Genomic DNA, 17,182 nt, shown 5'->3' with positions numbered 1-17,182 from the left:
AAACGAAATATGAGATAATATCTAGATGCTTTTATAGTGGAGATCAAGTTTATAAATTGCCTGGCTAGGCTGATGAGACAGTGGATTGCGCAGTCAGATGGAACAGAGTAAATAGGCATTTTAATGTCATAGATTTAGCCGGTGGTAATCAGCATTAGACCCTTCCGTTGTATAAACAGGGAATAACACATTCTCATGAATTCAAATTGTTTTCTTGCAAGATTAGCTTGCGGAACTAGCACCTGAGGGAAAGGGGGAAGTCAGGTATATCTACAAAGATAATCTGTCAGGTGTCCCAGTGGCATGCTATGGCCCAGGTGAATTTTACCAGGAAGAGAGAGAGAGAGAGAGAGAGAGTTAGATCGACACCTGGGGAGAAGCTGTTACTCCATCTGGAGCAGCAATATGTCCATAAACAGGACTAGCACACACACACACACACACACACACACACACACACACACACACACACACACACACACACACACACACACACACACACACACACACACACACACACACACACACACACACACACACACACACACACACACACACACACACACACACACACACACACACACACACACACACACACACAGCTAAGTAAATACTGGATGAGAATTAATGAATTGTATTCTCACGGAAGAGGTGCATGCACCATCGTCCATGGTTACGCATCCACGCGTTGTTGGCGGAAAGAGAAACTCGATCCCAGTGGGGAATAACGGAGGAGACAAAGAAAAATAAGAGATGCATGTCAAAGATAATAATAACGCCTACTGTCTGCCCGACACACCTGGCGAGGCCGCCCCGTTGAATTGTTGAAAGACTAACGAGAGAAGTCGAGTAGACACTAAAACAGTGAGAGAATTTTGAACCTCGGCTTGACCTGGAAGACGTGGGTATGATCCCAGAGGCATTGTGGGAAAATAGAGAAAGTGTAAAAAGTCAAACTAAATCCTTATCTACAGTATTAATATGTGTAATGAGTCTCAGCAATAACAAACATCATTAACTTCCTCTGTGAAGACAAACAGACTCTGCTTTAGAAACCGTTCACGTAGGGAGAATCGAGATATCTCCTCTCTGCGGACCTCAAGAACTGAGACGAGAGTAGCCGGACCATGACGAGTACGAGAGAGAACCTCAGTGGAATGCCCAGTCGTGTTACACAGCCTTACCCACACGTACAGGGGGATTTTGTTTAAAGCCCCTACACAGTGGCAGAAGGTACTGGACTTCTGAGAAGTTTCTCTGAAGCAGGGCATGGCATGTATCAAGTGTCCTCCCTCCCTCCATCTTCTCTCCCCTCATAAAGCACTGCCCATAAACAAGACGCTTGGCACTGGGCATGAAATTTGAGAATCTGCAAATATGACCAGACTCCATCTCTAGTCTTTCTTCAGCTCCATTTCAGCAGGAGGTGAGACGACCAGAGGCCAAACACAAGAAATCAAACAGACACAAGGATTGGTCCATAACACGGGGACACCCGGCACCAAGCAGAAGAAAACAGACAGAAACAGGGATGGACTAACTGGAATTGTCCAATAAAAAACATTAGCTTTCAATTTCTGTTGCACAACTGTTTTAAATGATCGTCTGTTGAGTGCCCTAATGAACACAACCCAGGTGTTAGGCCTATGTAATGAGAAACAATTACTTTCCATTGCAAAACGTTTTAAATAATCATATTTTGCATGCCATAATGAACACAAACCAGCTGTAGACAGCCTATGTCTCTGTTGGGACATGCCAAAGTGAGGCGGTGGTGGGCTAAGTTTACGCCCCATTAGTAATTCTGAGCTGTGATTGGCAGACTGGGGCCGTGTTCCCGGGCAGGTCAATGGCAGGCAGCCCGTGGCACTCGCTGGAGAGCCCATCAATCACAGTTTGGGTTAATTAACCAGCAGGAGACGAGCCAGGAGCTCCTTGTTCTGTTCCCCCACTCTAAGGGAGGGAGGGAGGGAGGTAAAGAGAGGAGGGAAGAGAGATTAGGTTGGGATAGGCAAGAGATAGGGAGACTGAAGAGACAGAAAGGGAAAGAGAGAGGGAGAGAGACCGACAGAGAAAGAGTGCATACATTAACCCCATACTCATAGCCGAGGCCAAATATCCCTTCGAGAGTTACTTATCCGGAAGACATAGAGAAAGCATTTTCACATCAACCTGAAACCAAGAGAGTTGAAAACAATATTCTACCCAGTGATTATCAACCAATACAAAGAACATGAATCCTAACAGAAAAACCGATTGGGAGAGAAGCCACATTGTGCTATGTTGGCAGGCCAACATGTGGCTTCCTGCCACAAGCTAAGGGACAATGACCGGAACAATAGGTATAAATAAATGTATGCCGTTATTTCTGTTTTGTTATTGCTCTCATTACTGTGAAGTTAATTAGGATAATTGTTATTTGTAGTACAGCAGGATTATATTTTATCCCTGTTGCTATTGATTTAAAATGTTCCTGTGTAAATTACTGAGTTATCATGCCAATAAAGCAAATTTAATTGAAACAGTCGAGAAGGGGAGAGTGCAAGAGACAACAGGAGAAAGCGATACATGTTTTGAATGTATGTGTCTATCTACAATTGTGAATGTGTGCAATACCTGCATATGTGTGTGTGTGTGCTTCTGCTTGTCTATCTGCATGCATGTGAATTTTATAGACCATGCACGTGCAACACGACACTTCCTTTCTCTCCTTCTCTCGCCTCTTCATTATGATGGGTGTGTGTAGTGAGGCTGTCTGGGTCTGGGTGACTGAGTAAGGGGGAAATCAATGCAGAATCTTGCACCAGCTCTTTAGTGTCTGCTAGCCCAACACTGCCATCTTTAGCATTAGTCCCATTCTCCATCTCCCTGATTGACCGTCCAATAACAAAGCGCTTTATTTGCTTACTCCACACTTTTACTGGATAAGGTCTGGCATCAGCTCTAAAAGGCGGGATGGTATGGTTTCTCTTTGCCAGTCGATATACACTTCCCAACGATCTTACAGTACTGTAGTCTATAATCTCTCTGCGATTGTCTCAATCTATCTGCCCTGGCAGGTTGTCAGTGTCTGAGGTTGTCAGTCTCTGGCTTTCCATCTGTCAATTGGTTTTACCAATTCGCTGTCGATACGGTTCCGTTTGGTTTGGGACCAATCTATTTTACAACCTGCAGGACTTCAGTGCGACGCTTTTGTCTCGTCAAGATAAACTTGTTTTTGAAGTGAATCGACAACGCTTGTTTTACGCTTGTCTGTCTCCAGTGTCTGTCCACACTCCCCGTCTTTGCACCTCTCTGGGAAAGTTATATTGTTTTGCAGAGCTTTAGGCGTGTCCATTGCCAGTGTCCAAAAAAAACTTAAAATAAATATGGTGTACAATAACCTTTAGCTTGTATATTTTTATTATCCAAATGGAAAGAGGGCACATGCCCCATCAGTTTCAATGGGCATGACCCCTCTGCTCTGACAATGGTCCAATGTGGCTCCTCCAATCACAGTTATAAAGTTATTAATACTATCTAACTGGGTCATCCCTACACAGTCCCATTGTGAAGCTGCACTGCCATCCTTACCGCCCTCAATGCTTCATTTAATCATGCCCGCCAGTGCCATGCCCCGGCCTACAACACAGTGGACCCCAAGAGTGGGACAAGAGAGATGTAGGCCTAAAGGCTTTGGATTGATGGCCGGTGTGTGTGTGTGTGTGTGTGTGTGTGTGTGTGTGTGTGTGTGTGTGTGTGTGTGTGTGTGTGTGTGTGTGTGTGTGCCCAAGTCTTTGAGTTAGTACATCCCATCTTCCTCTGTGCCCCTGTCAGGGGAACCAGTCCCTGCCTCCCCCCAGTCTATAATAAGGAGCCCGGGGCCTAACCCTGCTGCCTCTGCACCTCTGTGGTGCCCATTAGACTGCCTGACTATAAGACAAAGCCAGACCCAAGGACCCCTGTAGAGGACAGAATAAACCACGGGAACACGTTAGAACGTAACATGCAGCTGCCTCTTCCAATCACGTCAGTCTGTCCTAAAACAATTCTGTCCCGGCAAGATTCAATTACTGTTGATTAATTTTGGCACAGCCAGACTGCATTCTGCCGAACGCAATTTGACTAGATGCAATCGGATTCACTTCAATTGAATGAATCTAAACTTAATATCTCTTCTATCCCTCTCTTAGCCTCCCTCTTGCTTTTTTTTTACCCCTGCTTTCCCATTCCTTTTTCACACACACACACACACACACACACACACACACACACACACACACACACACACACACACACACACACACACACACACACACACACACACACACACACACACACACACACACACACACACACACACACACACACACACACACACACACACACACACACACACACACACACACACACGTTTTACTTGTTACTGAACTCACATGCAGTATAAAACATACAGTTGAAGTCGGAAGTTTACATACACCTTAGCCAAATACATTTAAACTCAGTTTCACAATTCCTGACATTTAATCCTAGTAACAATTCCCTGTCTTAGGTCAGGTATGATCACCATTTCATTTTAAGAACGTGAAATGTCAGAATAATAGTAGAGAGAATGATTTATACAGCTTTTATTTCTTTCATCACATTCCCAGTGGGTCAGAAGTTTACATACACGCAATTAGTATTTGGTAGCATTGCCTTTAAATTGTTTAACTTGGGTCAAACATTTTGGGTGGCTCTCCACAAGTTTCCAACAATAAGTTGGGTGAATTTTGGCCCATTCCTCCTGACAGAGCAGGTGTAACTGAGTCAGGTTTGTAGGCCTCCTTGCTCGCACACGCCTTTTCAGTTCTGCCCAGAAATGTTCTATAGGGTTGAGGTCAGGGCTTCAGTTTTTTTTACCTTTATTTAACTAGGCAAGTCAGTTTAGAACAAAATCTTATTTTCAATGATGGCCTAGGAACAGTGGGTTAACTGCCTTGTTCAGGAGCAGAATGACAGATTTTTATCTTGTCAGCTCAGGGATTCGATCTTGCAACCTTTCGGTTACAAGTCCTACACTCTAACCAATAGGCTACTCTGTCCACTCCAATACCTTGACTTTGTTGTCCTTAAGCCATTATGCCACAACTTTGGAAGTATGCTTAGGGTCATTGTCCATTTGGAAGACCCATTTGCGACTAAGCTTTAACTTCCTGACTGATGTCTTGAGATGTTGCGTCAATATATCCACATAATTTTCTTTCCTCATGATGCCATTTATTTTGTGAAGTGCACCAGTCCCTCCTGCAGCAAAGCATTCCCATAACATGATGCTGCCACCCCCGTGCTTCACGGTTGGGAGGGTGTTCTTCGGCTTGCAAGCGTCCCCCTTTCTCCTCCAAACATAATGATGGTCATTATGGCCAAACAGTTATATTCTTGTTTCATCAGACCAGAGGACATTTCTCCAAAAAGTACGATCTTTGTCCCCATGTGCAGTTGCAAACCGTCGTCTGGCTTTTTTATGGCGGTTTTGGAGCAGTGGCTTCTTCCTTGCTGAGCGGCCTTTCAGGTTATGTCGATATAGGACACAAGGTCCTTTGCTGTTGTTCTGGGATTGATTTGCACTTTTCGCACCAAAGCACGTTCATCTCTAGGAGACAGAACATGTCTCCTTCCTGAGAAGTATGACGGCTACGTGGTCCCATGGCGTTTATACTTGCGTACTATTGTTTGTACAGATGAACCTGGTAACTTCAAGCATTTGAACATTTCTCCCAAGGATGAACCAGACTTGTGGAGGTCTACAATTTATTTTCTGCGATCTTGGCTCATTTCTTTTGATTTTCCCATTATGTCAAGCAAAGAGACACTGAGTTGGAAGGTAGGCCATTGAAATACATCCACAGGTACACCTCCAATTGACTCAAATGATGTCAAATAGCCTATCAGAAGCTTCTAAAGCCATGACAACATTTTCTGGAATTTTCCAAGCTGTTTAAAGGCACAGTCAACTTAGTGTATGTGAACTTCTGACCCACTGGAATTGTGATACAGTGAAATAATCTGTTTGTAAACAATTGTTGGAAAAATGACTTGTGTCATGCACAAAGTAGATGTCTTAACCGACTTGCCAAAACTATAGTTTGTTAACAATACATTTGTGGAGTGGTTGAAAAACTAGCTTAAATGACTCCAACATAAATGTATGTAAACTTCTGACTTCAACTGTATGTATAAGCAGGTGGAAGAAAGCTGGGAAGAAAGAGTTTTACCTGTAACTCATAAAAGCAAACAATCTACAACATCCCTATGCAAAGCAATGTTCAAACACACAGCGAATATACACTACATGACCAAATGTATGTGGACACCTACACATCAAACATCTCACTCCAAAATCATGGGTATTAAAATGGATTTTGTCGCATCCTTTGCTGCTATAACAGCCTTCACTCCTCTGGGAAGGCTTTCCACTAGACGTTGGAACATTGCTGAAGGGACTTGTTTCCATTCAGCCACAAGTGCATTAGTGAGGTTGGGCCCTCACTGATGTTGGGCAATTAGGCCTGGCTCGCAATCGGCGTTCCAATTCATTGCAATTGTTCCAATTAAAGTCAGTGCTCTGTGCATGCCAGTCAAGTTCTTCCACACCGATCTCAACAAACCATTTCTGTATGGACCTCGCTTTGTGCACAGGGCCATTGTCATGCTGAAACAGGAAAGGGCCTTCCCCAAACTGTTACCACAAAGTTGGAAGCACAGAGTCCTCTAGAATGTTATTGTATTCTGAATTGACTTTTTCGAAAGGTGACATCCTATGACAGTGCAACGTTGAAAGTCACTGAGCTCTTCAGTACGGGCCATTCTACTGCCAATGTTTGTCTATGGAGATTACATGGCTGTGTGCTTGATTTGATACACCTGTCTGTAACGGGTGTGGCTGAAATAGCCGAATCCCCTCATTTGAAGGGGTGTCCACATACTTTTGTATATATAGTGTATATGTTAGATCTGTGTGTCAATGTATTGAACCCCGGTAGAATGACTCAGTCGTTGCATAGCATGTGGCTCAAAGAGACAGATTTACTAAGCATTAACATAAGTACAAAGTTTGAAGCTGTCCATTATCAATGTCAAATCCAACAAATTGATTCTCAAACCTTTCTGGCAGCTTTATGTTCTCCCTTTATGCTACATTGCCACTTACTCCCTACAGATGCAAACTGCACTAGTTTATAGATCTTCCATATGTATATCCACACATACTGTATCTCAAGAGTGCCGATGAACTGTGTGCAGTCTTTTTTTTTTTCTTATCTATGCAAATTCCGCCCCCCAATTCTAAAACATTACGGGATTGACTGCTAAAGGACATATGAAAAATCAAAAAGGAGCTAAGAAAGGGTGAAATAAATAGCATATCCATAACATTGAGATTGGCCTTTGTACGATTTCGGAGGCCCTGCTGACTCCAGTCCTTCTTTAAATTGATTTTTCATATGCGATTCCCCTCCGGGGGCCATTCCATTTTCATATGCGCGTCTGTATATGTGTTCCCCCCTTCCCACTCTATTAATCAAATAATGCAATCAATTCCTGTGCGCGCCGAGCGAAGACACGGGCCATTCCTTATGTGAACAGCTTTTGCATGTCTTTAATGGGACTTTCTGAGTGGCGTTACATAATGTAAAAGGATTGTGTGTGCTCAACTATTCCCAGAGAATGTTAGCCTAATACGTTCATGCAGAAATTAATATGGTGTGATTTTTGCTAGGAATGCATTGGAAAAGGTGTTGGTTCAGCTTGAGGCTCTGACGACGAAACTGTGTGTGTGTGTGTGTGTGTGTGTGTGTGTGTGTGTGTGTGTGTGTGTGTGTGTGTGTGTGTGTGTGTGTGTGTATACACAGAGTTTACAAAACATTAGGAACACCTTCCTAATATTGAGTTGCACCCCCCTTCGCCCTCAGAACAGCCTTAATTCATCGGGCATGGACTCTGCAAGGTGTCAAAAGCGTTCCACAGGGATGCTGGCCCATGTTGACTCCAATGCTTCCTACAGTTGTGTCAAGTTGGCTGGATGTCCTTTGGGTGGTGGACCATTCCTAATACACACGAGAAACTGTGGAGCATTAAAAACAAAGCAACATTGCAGTTCTTGACACAAACCGGTTCACCTATATGTGCTTGTAATATAACACACACACACACACACAACCGAGAGGACAGCACACACACACACAGATACAGGAGCATGTATATACACTGAGTGTACAAAACATTAGGAACACCATGACAGACTGACCAGGTGAAAGCTATGATTCATTGTTGATGTCACTTGCTAAATCCACTTCAATCAGTGTAGATGAAGACATACATACATACCTATGTCTGTGCACGTACGTCTCCACAGTGCAAAGAGTGCACAGGGGCATAAATCTTTTAAATCCTCTGCCGCTGACATGTCTCCCAGTGAATCAAAGAAATATCTTAATTATGCCACTTAACATCTCACTGGATGGTCTCTGGGCGAGCATGGAGGAGCATATAATTCATTTCACTGAGCACCGGAAAAACTCTAAATACATAAACCTTCAAGGATGCATAACCGATGACCTGCCGAGAGGAAGCCTCGCTGGGATTTCTAATGCTAATGTTGCTCTAACAGAGAGAACACTCTGCCCAGGCAAAAAAAAATAATCCTCTCTCAAATGGCATAGCGAACAAATAGCGAACTTAATTCCTGAAAGGTTGTAAAAGCCAAAAGTGCATCGTAAGGTGGGTTGGATATAGCTAGAGGGACCAGGGGGACCTCTGTTGAGACAATGTGACAATGTGAGAAAGTTTTGTCAATGTCAGAGGTGCCAGGGAATGGGAGTTATTTGTCAACTGTAAAATATGTTTAAAGCACACAAAGGCAACTATAATATACCATTTAGTTCTGAGTCAGAAGAAAGCCAACTGAAATAATGAAGTCTGTACAGCAGGGATCATCAACTAGATTCAGCCACGGGCTAATATTTCCTTGAGCGGATGGTCGGGGTCCGGAACATAACTACAAATCATTTGTAGACTTCAAATTGACCGCAATAAACCCAAACCGATAATATTTAATTAAAACATAATTTCGAACCTTGCTTACAATTGTATGTGATCACGTGTCAATTATATGTCGGAATACTTGGGAACAGATTTCCAAAATTCTAAATCATTTGAAGGTGATTTCCTGGTGTTTTTACAAATTTATTATTATTTTTTTTTTTTACATGTCTTCTGATGTTGTGGCTATTGTAAAATCGGCTCTAAAGAATACAAGTGGCCTCAGACATCAAAATTAAATGCTTTGGGGGGTCCAGGGTTCCTTTAGCCTCTACTCATGCAATTTAGTCAGGGGCCACCACAGATTATTTTTGGGGTCACCCTGGATTTAGCCTCAAATCCAATATGGCATCCATAATCCAACATGGCTAGCATAATACCAATCATGACCATAAAGACTAATTTACACAAAAACATTTTTAATCCAAATCAAATAAGGCCAACAATTACACTCAGACACCATTGCCTGGATATAAATTGCCCTGGTTAATTTTGTATTGTGTTATTCTGTCTTTATTAAAAGGGTTTCATACGACTCTTGACATAACCTTAACTATGAGAGGCACTGCCATGCCTCGTGTTTGAATAGCAGAAGCAAACTAGCTTTACAATGTGTGTTCATGTTTTTTTACAACACAAGCACATACAGTAGTAGCGTAACCAAGTTACAGGAAAGCAACCTGTAATACAAGTCAGACACTCCAGTAGCGTATATGTACTGTACAATCTCCCCTCTTTTCACCACTGAAACTAAGTGTGCAAGGTTGATTCAAAGTATTTGAGGTGACAGGACATGAGTGTGTCCTAACAGGGGGAGGATACAAAGTAGAGGTTGACCGATTATGAAAGGACCAAAAAAAAGCCGATACCGATTGAAAAAAATAATAATTTTAAGACCATTTTTACATGTATATATTTGTAATACTGACAATTACAACAATACTGAATGAACGCTTTTATTTTAAAATAATATAATACATAAATAAAATGTATTTAGTCTAAAATAAATAATGAAACATGTTCAATTTGGTTTAAATAATGCAAAAACAGTGCAAAATTTGCAATATGTGCCATGTAAAAAAGCTAATGTTTAAGTTCCTTGCTCAGAACATATTCCCAGTTAAGAAGTTTTAGGTTGTAGTTATTATAGGAATTATGAGGTGTCAACTACTTCTCGCTATACCATTTGTATTAGATATACCTTTGACTATTGGATGTTTTTATAGGCACTGTAGCATTGACAGCCTAATCTCGGGAGTTGATAGGCTTGAAGTCACAAACAGTGCTGTGCTTCAAGCATTGCTAAGAGCTGCTGGCAAACGCAGTAAAGTCCTGTTTGAATTCATGCTTACGAGCCTGCTGCTGCCCACCACCGCTCAGTCAGACTACTCTATCAAATCATAGACTTAATTATAATATAATAAACAGAAATACGAGCCTTTGGTTATTAAAATGGTCAAATCCGGAAACTATCATTTTGAAAACAAAATGTTTATTCTTTCAGTGAAATATGGAACCGTTACGTATTTTATCGAACGGGTGGCATCCCTAAGTCTAAATATTGCTGTTACATTGCACAACCTTCAATGTTGTCATAATTTATGTAAAATTCTGGCAAATTAGTTCACAGTTAACATGAATTTCTTTTAACTAAAAATGCAGGTTTAAAAAATATATACTTCTGTGTATTGATTTTAAGAAAGGCATTGATGTTTATGGTTAGGTACATTTTTCGTGAATGCGCATTTGTTAAATCGTCACCCGTTTGGCGAAGTTGAAGTGATTCGATGATAAATTAACATGCACCGCATTGATTATATGCATCAACCATGTGTAGTTAACTAGTGATTATGTGAAGATTGATTGTTTTTTTTATAAGATAAGTTTAATGCTAGCTAGCAACTTACCTTGGCTCCTTGCTGCACTCACGTAACAGGTAGTCAGCCTGCCACGCAGTTTCCTCGTGGATTGCAATGTAATCGGCCATAATCAGTGTCCAAAAAGGCTGATTACCGATTGTTATGAAAACTTGAAATCGGCCCTGCCAATTAATCGGTCGACCTCTAATACAAATTAGCCAATAGTGGTTGTAGTTATGGGCCCTGACCAGGTTGCACAGCTAACTGCTCTTTCTGGGAAAACTGCAGCGACAAGGGCAACATCCTTCCTGTATGACTGGCAGGGTATTCAGGGCTGTGTGCTGATCAGTTTCCATTTTTACAACAGTTGGGTGCAGGCACTCAGCAGATGCAGCTTGCATGCCAACAAGACCCATTGACTAACTGGAATGTTATCTGAGCCTGAATAATGCTGGGGACTCTCCAGTAGTGGAATGGTTGGTTGTCTGGTTGTGAAGGAGAGAGTCTGTGAAGGGGCTGTCATAAACAGACCTGCTCTTAGATCTTTCCAACTCCTAATTGACCAGCGGTTGTAGTTTTGTTGAACGTGGCAAAAAGTATTGCAGGTCACGTCCTACATATTCCTTTAGAAGTCGGGTAGGATGAATATTTGGTCGATATTTACTGTGGATAGTTGGCTGTGATTATGGTCTGGACCCAGCAGGAGATGAGCAGAGTGACAGACCCTGTGAGGGTGACCTCAGGTTAGAGTGTAGGTCATAGACTATGACTATGAGGCATTGGTTATGAGGGACATAGCCCAGCTCCACACACATACATTTGAAGATGATCCATAGGCATTGATGGAAAGTAAAGGGCTTGCAGAGGAGGTGGAGCTGATAAAGCATGGTGCACAAGTCAATCCCCAACCACCATGCACAACTGCAGTCAATCGCCAGTCAACATACACAATCAGGTACAGCATTTTTGTTTAAGTTTGACCATCCTAAGGGACCTCTAGTTTGCCATATGTCCTTATAGGGATGACTGAACAGTTTCAGACCAATGCTCATTCTTCACATAAAAGTCCAGTTCAGGTGTCACATGGGCTGGCTAGCCTCTTCAGCGTCTGATCCCGTTAGCGGGATCAAAATCCAGCGAAAAATCATATCGCCAATTAGCATTAAAAAAAAATCATATATATATATTTTTTTTAAGTAATATTTTTTTTTTTTTTTTTATAGATACACCTCTCCTGAATCGACCCACGTCGTCCGATTTCAAAAAGGTTTTACAGGAAAAGCAAATCATTAGATTATGTTAGATGAGTCCATCGTAAAAAGCAGCAACATAGCCATTTTCTGACCAACCACTTGCGTCACAAATAACCAAAAAACAGCTAAATGCAGCACTAACCTTTTACAAACTTCATCAGATGACACACCTAGGCCATCATGTTATACAATGCATGCATTCTTTTGTTCAATAAAGGTCATATTTATATATAAAAACAGCATTTTACATCGGCGCGTAACGTTGACTGACTATTTTCCCCTCAAATGCGTCCCGGAAAACAGCGCATAATTCCATTTATTACTATTCGAAAACGATTTTTTAAATTTATATTGTCAATCTAACATTTATAGATGAATATCTCTTGAGAACACCTGTCATACCAGATTTTACATTAACTTTACTGGGTAATCACACTTTGCGATAAAAGGAGATGCGATACACAGAAAATGAGCTAATAAACCGAGCTCGGCACCATCTTGGAACAATCGCATGTCACATCTCATCTTGTATAATATTGTCAATAATCGCCTACCTTTAGTTGTCTTCATCAGAAAGCACTTCCAGGAATCCCAGGTCCACAACAGATGTATTTTCGGTCGAAAAAGTCCATCATTTATGTTCCATTAGCTTTCTGTTGTTAGCGCGTCTGAATGCTGTATCCAAATACTCTGCCGGGCGCGGCACAGCCGTTTCGAAATAAAACGTTTTTTTCCCATTTAGGTTCGTTCAAACATGTCAAACGTTGTAAAACATTAATCTTCAGGGCCTGTAACACCAAGAGAGCCAATAAGATTCGAGGGGGATGATTTCATTGTGTTTCAAACCGTTTCCAAAGGTGGGGGTAGACATGGCCGCCGGCGTCATAATGGTGATGGCCCATCCCTTGTGACCAATTTCCAACGCGTCTCATTCACTGAGTTTCGACTGTATAAGGCTCAAACCACTGTGAAAAGACTGGCGACATCTAGTGGAAGCAATAGGAAGTGCTCACTGAACCATTGTTAACGGTGTGATTAATAGGGAAAGATGAGAAGTCGAGTCCACAATTCTGAATTCCACTTCCTGTTTCAATCGGTCTCGGGGTTTTGACTGCCATAGGAGTTCTGTTATACTCACAGACACCATTCAAACAGTTTTAGAAACTTTAGGGTGTTTGCTATCCATATATAATAAGTATATGCATGTCCTAGCTTCTGAGTTTGATTAGTAGGCCGTTGAAAATGGGAACGAATTTTTTTCAAAATGCGCTGTGGCATTTTGTAGGGTATAGGGTAGGGTATCCTCAAGAGGCTAGCCACGGGTGGTAGCAAAATAGGTGCATATGAGGGCAATGCACGGCAGCACTTTCCAGATGGCATTTCGGCTGTTGAACGGCATACTGACATGTGGCAGTCCAGTTCCATGGTGTCTGTCTTTATTAACTGCCAGAGGGGGGACTGATGGAGTGGGCGTATTGAGGACAGTCCTGGGAGATTCAGGATGGCATTGACATTGGAACGGTGTGTTGGTTCAATGTGGTGAAAACCTGCCTTATGAGCTTGCAATCCTATGTGATTGCATCCTCCCCATACACAATGGTTACAGACATTGAAATGCTAGTTGGCTTTAGCCATTCAAACACGAGGCATGGCAGTGCCACTCATAGTCCTAGTTAAACCAAGAGCCGTATGAAAACATTTTAATTAAGACAGAATAACAATACAAAATCAATTAGGGAAATTTATATCCAGGCAACGGTGTCTGAGTGTAATTATGTTGACCATATTGAGTTCAGGAAAAAAAACAATCTTTATGCGCATGAGTGCTACACTACTCAGAAAAAAGCCTCATATACACAACATTCATATTTACACATGATTTGACCTTCATCAAATGGTATTATGGTAGCCATATTGGATTTTGGACACCATATTGGACTTGTGGCTAAATCCAGGGTGGCCCCAAAGATACTCTGTGGTGGCCCCTAACTAAATTGCATGAGTAGAGGCTAAAGATACACAATCCGTCAAGGAACCTTGGACCCCCCCAAAAAATGTAATTGATGTCTGAGCCCACTTGCTTTCTTTAGAGCTGATTACAATAACCACAACATCAAAACACATGGAATTGTAGGCCTATGTATTTTTGCCAGGCAGGACCATACAGCACTGAAAGGGAGCACATTTGACTTGGAAAGTTGTCTATTAATCAGCTACCAAAAAGTAAACCTCACCATCATCCTAAATATTCATAGTTAATATTTCTGCCTATTGTATCTATGTTTCCAGGTCTATATTTCCAATATGCAATAAGATATCCTAATGTTTTTTGTTTGTGTATGTAGGGCGTACAACTGACTACTTGTATCCCACATTTTGTGCAATATCAGAGCTTGCGATATTGGGTTACATGAGTTTGTGGCCAATCCCCCCTCCAGCCAGACATTATTCTGCACATTTTGAGTTTAGGGGGAGTGTCACAATATCTATAAATATAACCACTTTTGCAGTAAAATATTTTTTTCACAACCATACATTTCATAAATGGGAGACATTAGAGATTTGAAAAAAACATAGTCTGTGGTAGAGGCATCTCAAAAACGAATGCCCTTCTCTTCGGATTGGCCACAAGCCTAATTTTACAATCATATATAGCCTATCCTCTGACTGAATATTAATTTGCAGCGCTCTACCCCCACCTGCCGTTCCACGTAAGAAAACGAATGTGGCCAAGCGTAGTGCTTGACTGCCCGCAATTGAACGCTAACTTCAGAGGTACCGTTGGACACTAAAAAGCCAAGCATGATAATGTAACCGGGTTTGATGTGTCCCTTGATGCGCTAGTGACATGCAATCGCTCTCATGGGTGAGCAATCCTTCTCGCCATTCATACATGTCCATGTGCCCAATTCTGGGATTACATGTTCACCCAAAACTAATCCATCTACAGTTTTAGTCTATACCTACTCAGTTCTTGTTAAATCATCGATACTCTGTCACTGTGAAGAATGCAAATTCTGCACCGAGTCTCCATCACCCATTCGAAAGCCTAGGATATAAATTAATGCATTTTAAATGCTAAACACTTGAGGGTAATGATGCCTTTGAATTGTTCCACAAAAGCGTAGTTATTTATCAATCAAAGAATAAACAGTTTGAATTTAAATAACTGTCCCTGAGGTTGTTGTGTTATGATGCGCTGTGTGTTAACAAAATACAGCTAAATAATCTGCGCATTGCCAACTGCATGCCACGGACACCTTCTGCTGTCCCTAGACAATCACCCATATCATAACACTGCTTTTTGCGATTTGTTGTTCTCCTTGATAAAAATAAATTAAAAAACGAAACAAAGCACATCCTACTGATGTCGTTCCACAACCACATGCATCTATCCACAAATCTTTCTCTCCTATTGAATATTTTTTTTTATACCAGATATAGCTACTCTACCAATCGATGGATGTCACATTCAATATCTGAATAAAAACACCAGAACAGTTTAGTGAAGTCAAAGGGGTCTTGATAATCCCCTTCTCAAAAAGCAAGCATTCCAATCTTTGGAAGACGTGCTGAAACTACAAAACACCAGCGGTCAAGCAATCCGCCCCTCTCTCTCTTGCTCGCTCTCTGCGGTCCTTCTCCCACATCTCCCTAATATAACTGTTCCCGCAGATAGGGATATGGACAAGTGTAGGCGAATACAGCAACTTATCCACGAAGTCCACAACGCCAAGAAACATTTCTCCCTACCTTGACTGCCGCAGACAAGAAACCATAGGAGTTGGAGAATCATTTTGAGCAGGTTTGGCTGACGGACTGCTTCCAGCGTTCGCTGTTAGCGGAGGTTTTTTAGTAGCTGTTATTATAGCAGGAACCGTGACACTCCGTTCGTCCTCCGTCTTGAGGTCCGCTGGCGTTCTCTCGCTCCCTCTCTGACGCGCGCGCTTGCTCCACAGCTCGCGCTTACTTTTTACTCCTTCGTTGCCTGACTCAACTGAGCAGTCCGCATTTATACAGCATCACTCACTATACCCCTCTAGAAAAAAAGAGGAAGTAACTTTCATTTAAAGGTCCAGATCACTCCAATAATTGTTTCACTATGGTTTATAAAAAAAAAAAAAATAGTTTAAATTATTGTTCAATAATTTGTTAGGGAGCTATGTTTTAAAAGTCAAACTAACGGATGATGGATGATGGACTGTGCAACTTGCAGTGTCACATCTTAATGAATAAATCCGTGTGACATGAACCGTTTCATTATTTACGGGTTGTGGAGAGAACTGTCCCTACCGCAGGTCTCTTCTCCCTGTCCTCTCTCTCTCTATCAGGCACGCGCGCGCACACACGAGAACAGCGAATGGCTGGCTGTATGTTTGTACGAATGATATGCACATTCAGCTTGAAAAAAATATTTGTAATTTTTTAATTTGATTGTTTCTTGGCACACACCTTGTAACTCACTTGCAGTATGCTATCCAAACTAAATCTGCATGATACATCGAACATCTCATTCCAAAATAATGAGCATTAATATAGAGTTGGTCCCTCCTTTGCTGCTATAACAGCCTCCACTCTTTTTAGAAGGCTTTCCTAGATATTGGAACATGTTGGAACATTGCTGCAGGCACATTCAGCCACAAGAGCATTAGTGAGGTTGGGCACTGTTGTTGGGCAATTAGGCCTGGCTCGCCACCAGCGTCCAATTCATCCCAAAGGTGTTGAATGGGGTTGAGGTCAGGGCTCTGTGCAGGCCAGTCAAGTTCTTCCACAACAATCTTGACAAACCATTTCTGTATGGACCTCATTTTGTGCATGGGGCATTGTCATGCTGAAATAGGAAAGGGCCTTACCCAAACTGTTGCCACAAAGTTAGAAGCACAGAATCATCTAAAATGTCATTGTATGCTGTAGCATTGAGGTTCCCCTTCTCTCGAACTAAGGGACCTAGCCCAAACCATGAACAACCATTGTTCCTCTTCCACCAAACTTCACAGTTGACACTACATT

General features: G+C 41.9%; 1 protein-coding gene across 2 annotated transcripts in view; it reads right to left on the bottom strand.

Moving 5' to 3' along the window:
* Positions 1-16,301, bottom strand: part of ncam2a (neural cell adhesion molecule 2a) — a 433,491-nt gene extending 417,190 nt beyond the window's left edge. The window contains exon 1 of one of the 2 annotated variants that reach the window (XM_014151337.3): positions 15,926-16,301. In XM_014151337.3, the coding sequence (XP_014006812.3) occupies positions 15,926-15,968 (43 nt within the window). In that variant the 5' untranslated portion in view covers positions 15,969-16,301. The remainder of the gene's footprint in view (positions 1-15,925) is intronic. The other variant, XM_014151338.3, reaches the window with a different exon arrangement.
* Between the last annotated feature and the right edge of the window lie 881 nt (positions 16,302-17,182).

The sequence above is a fragment of the Salmo salar genome, chromosome 17 (assembly GCF_965601325.2).
Source record: "Salmo salar chromosome 17, fSalSal1, whole genome shotgun sequence".
Taxonomy (NCBI): Eukaryota; Metazoa; Chordata; class Actinopteri; order Salmoniformes; family Salmonidae; genus Salmo; species Salmo salar.
This window is presented reverse-complemented; position numbering and strand designations above follow the sequence as displayed.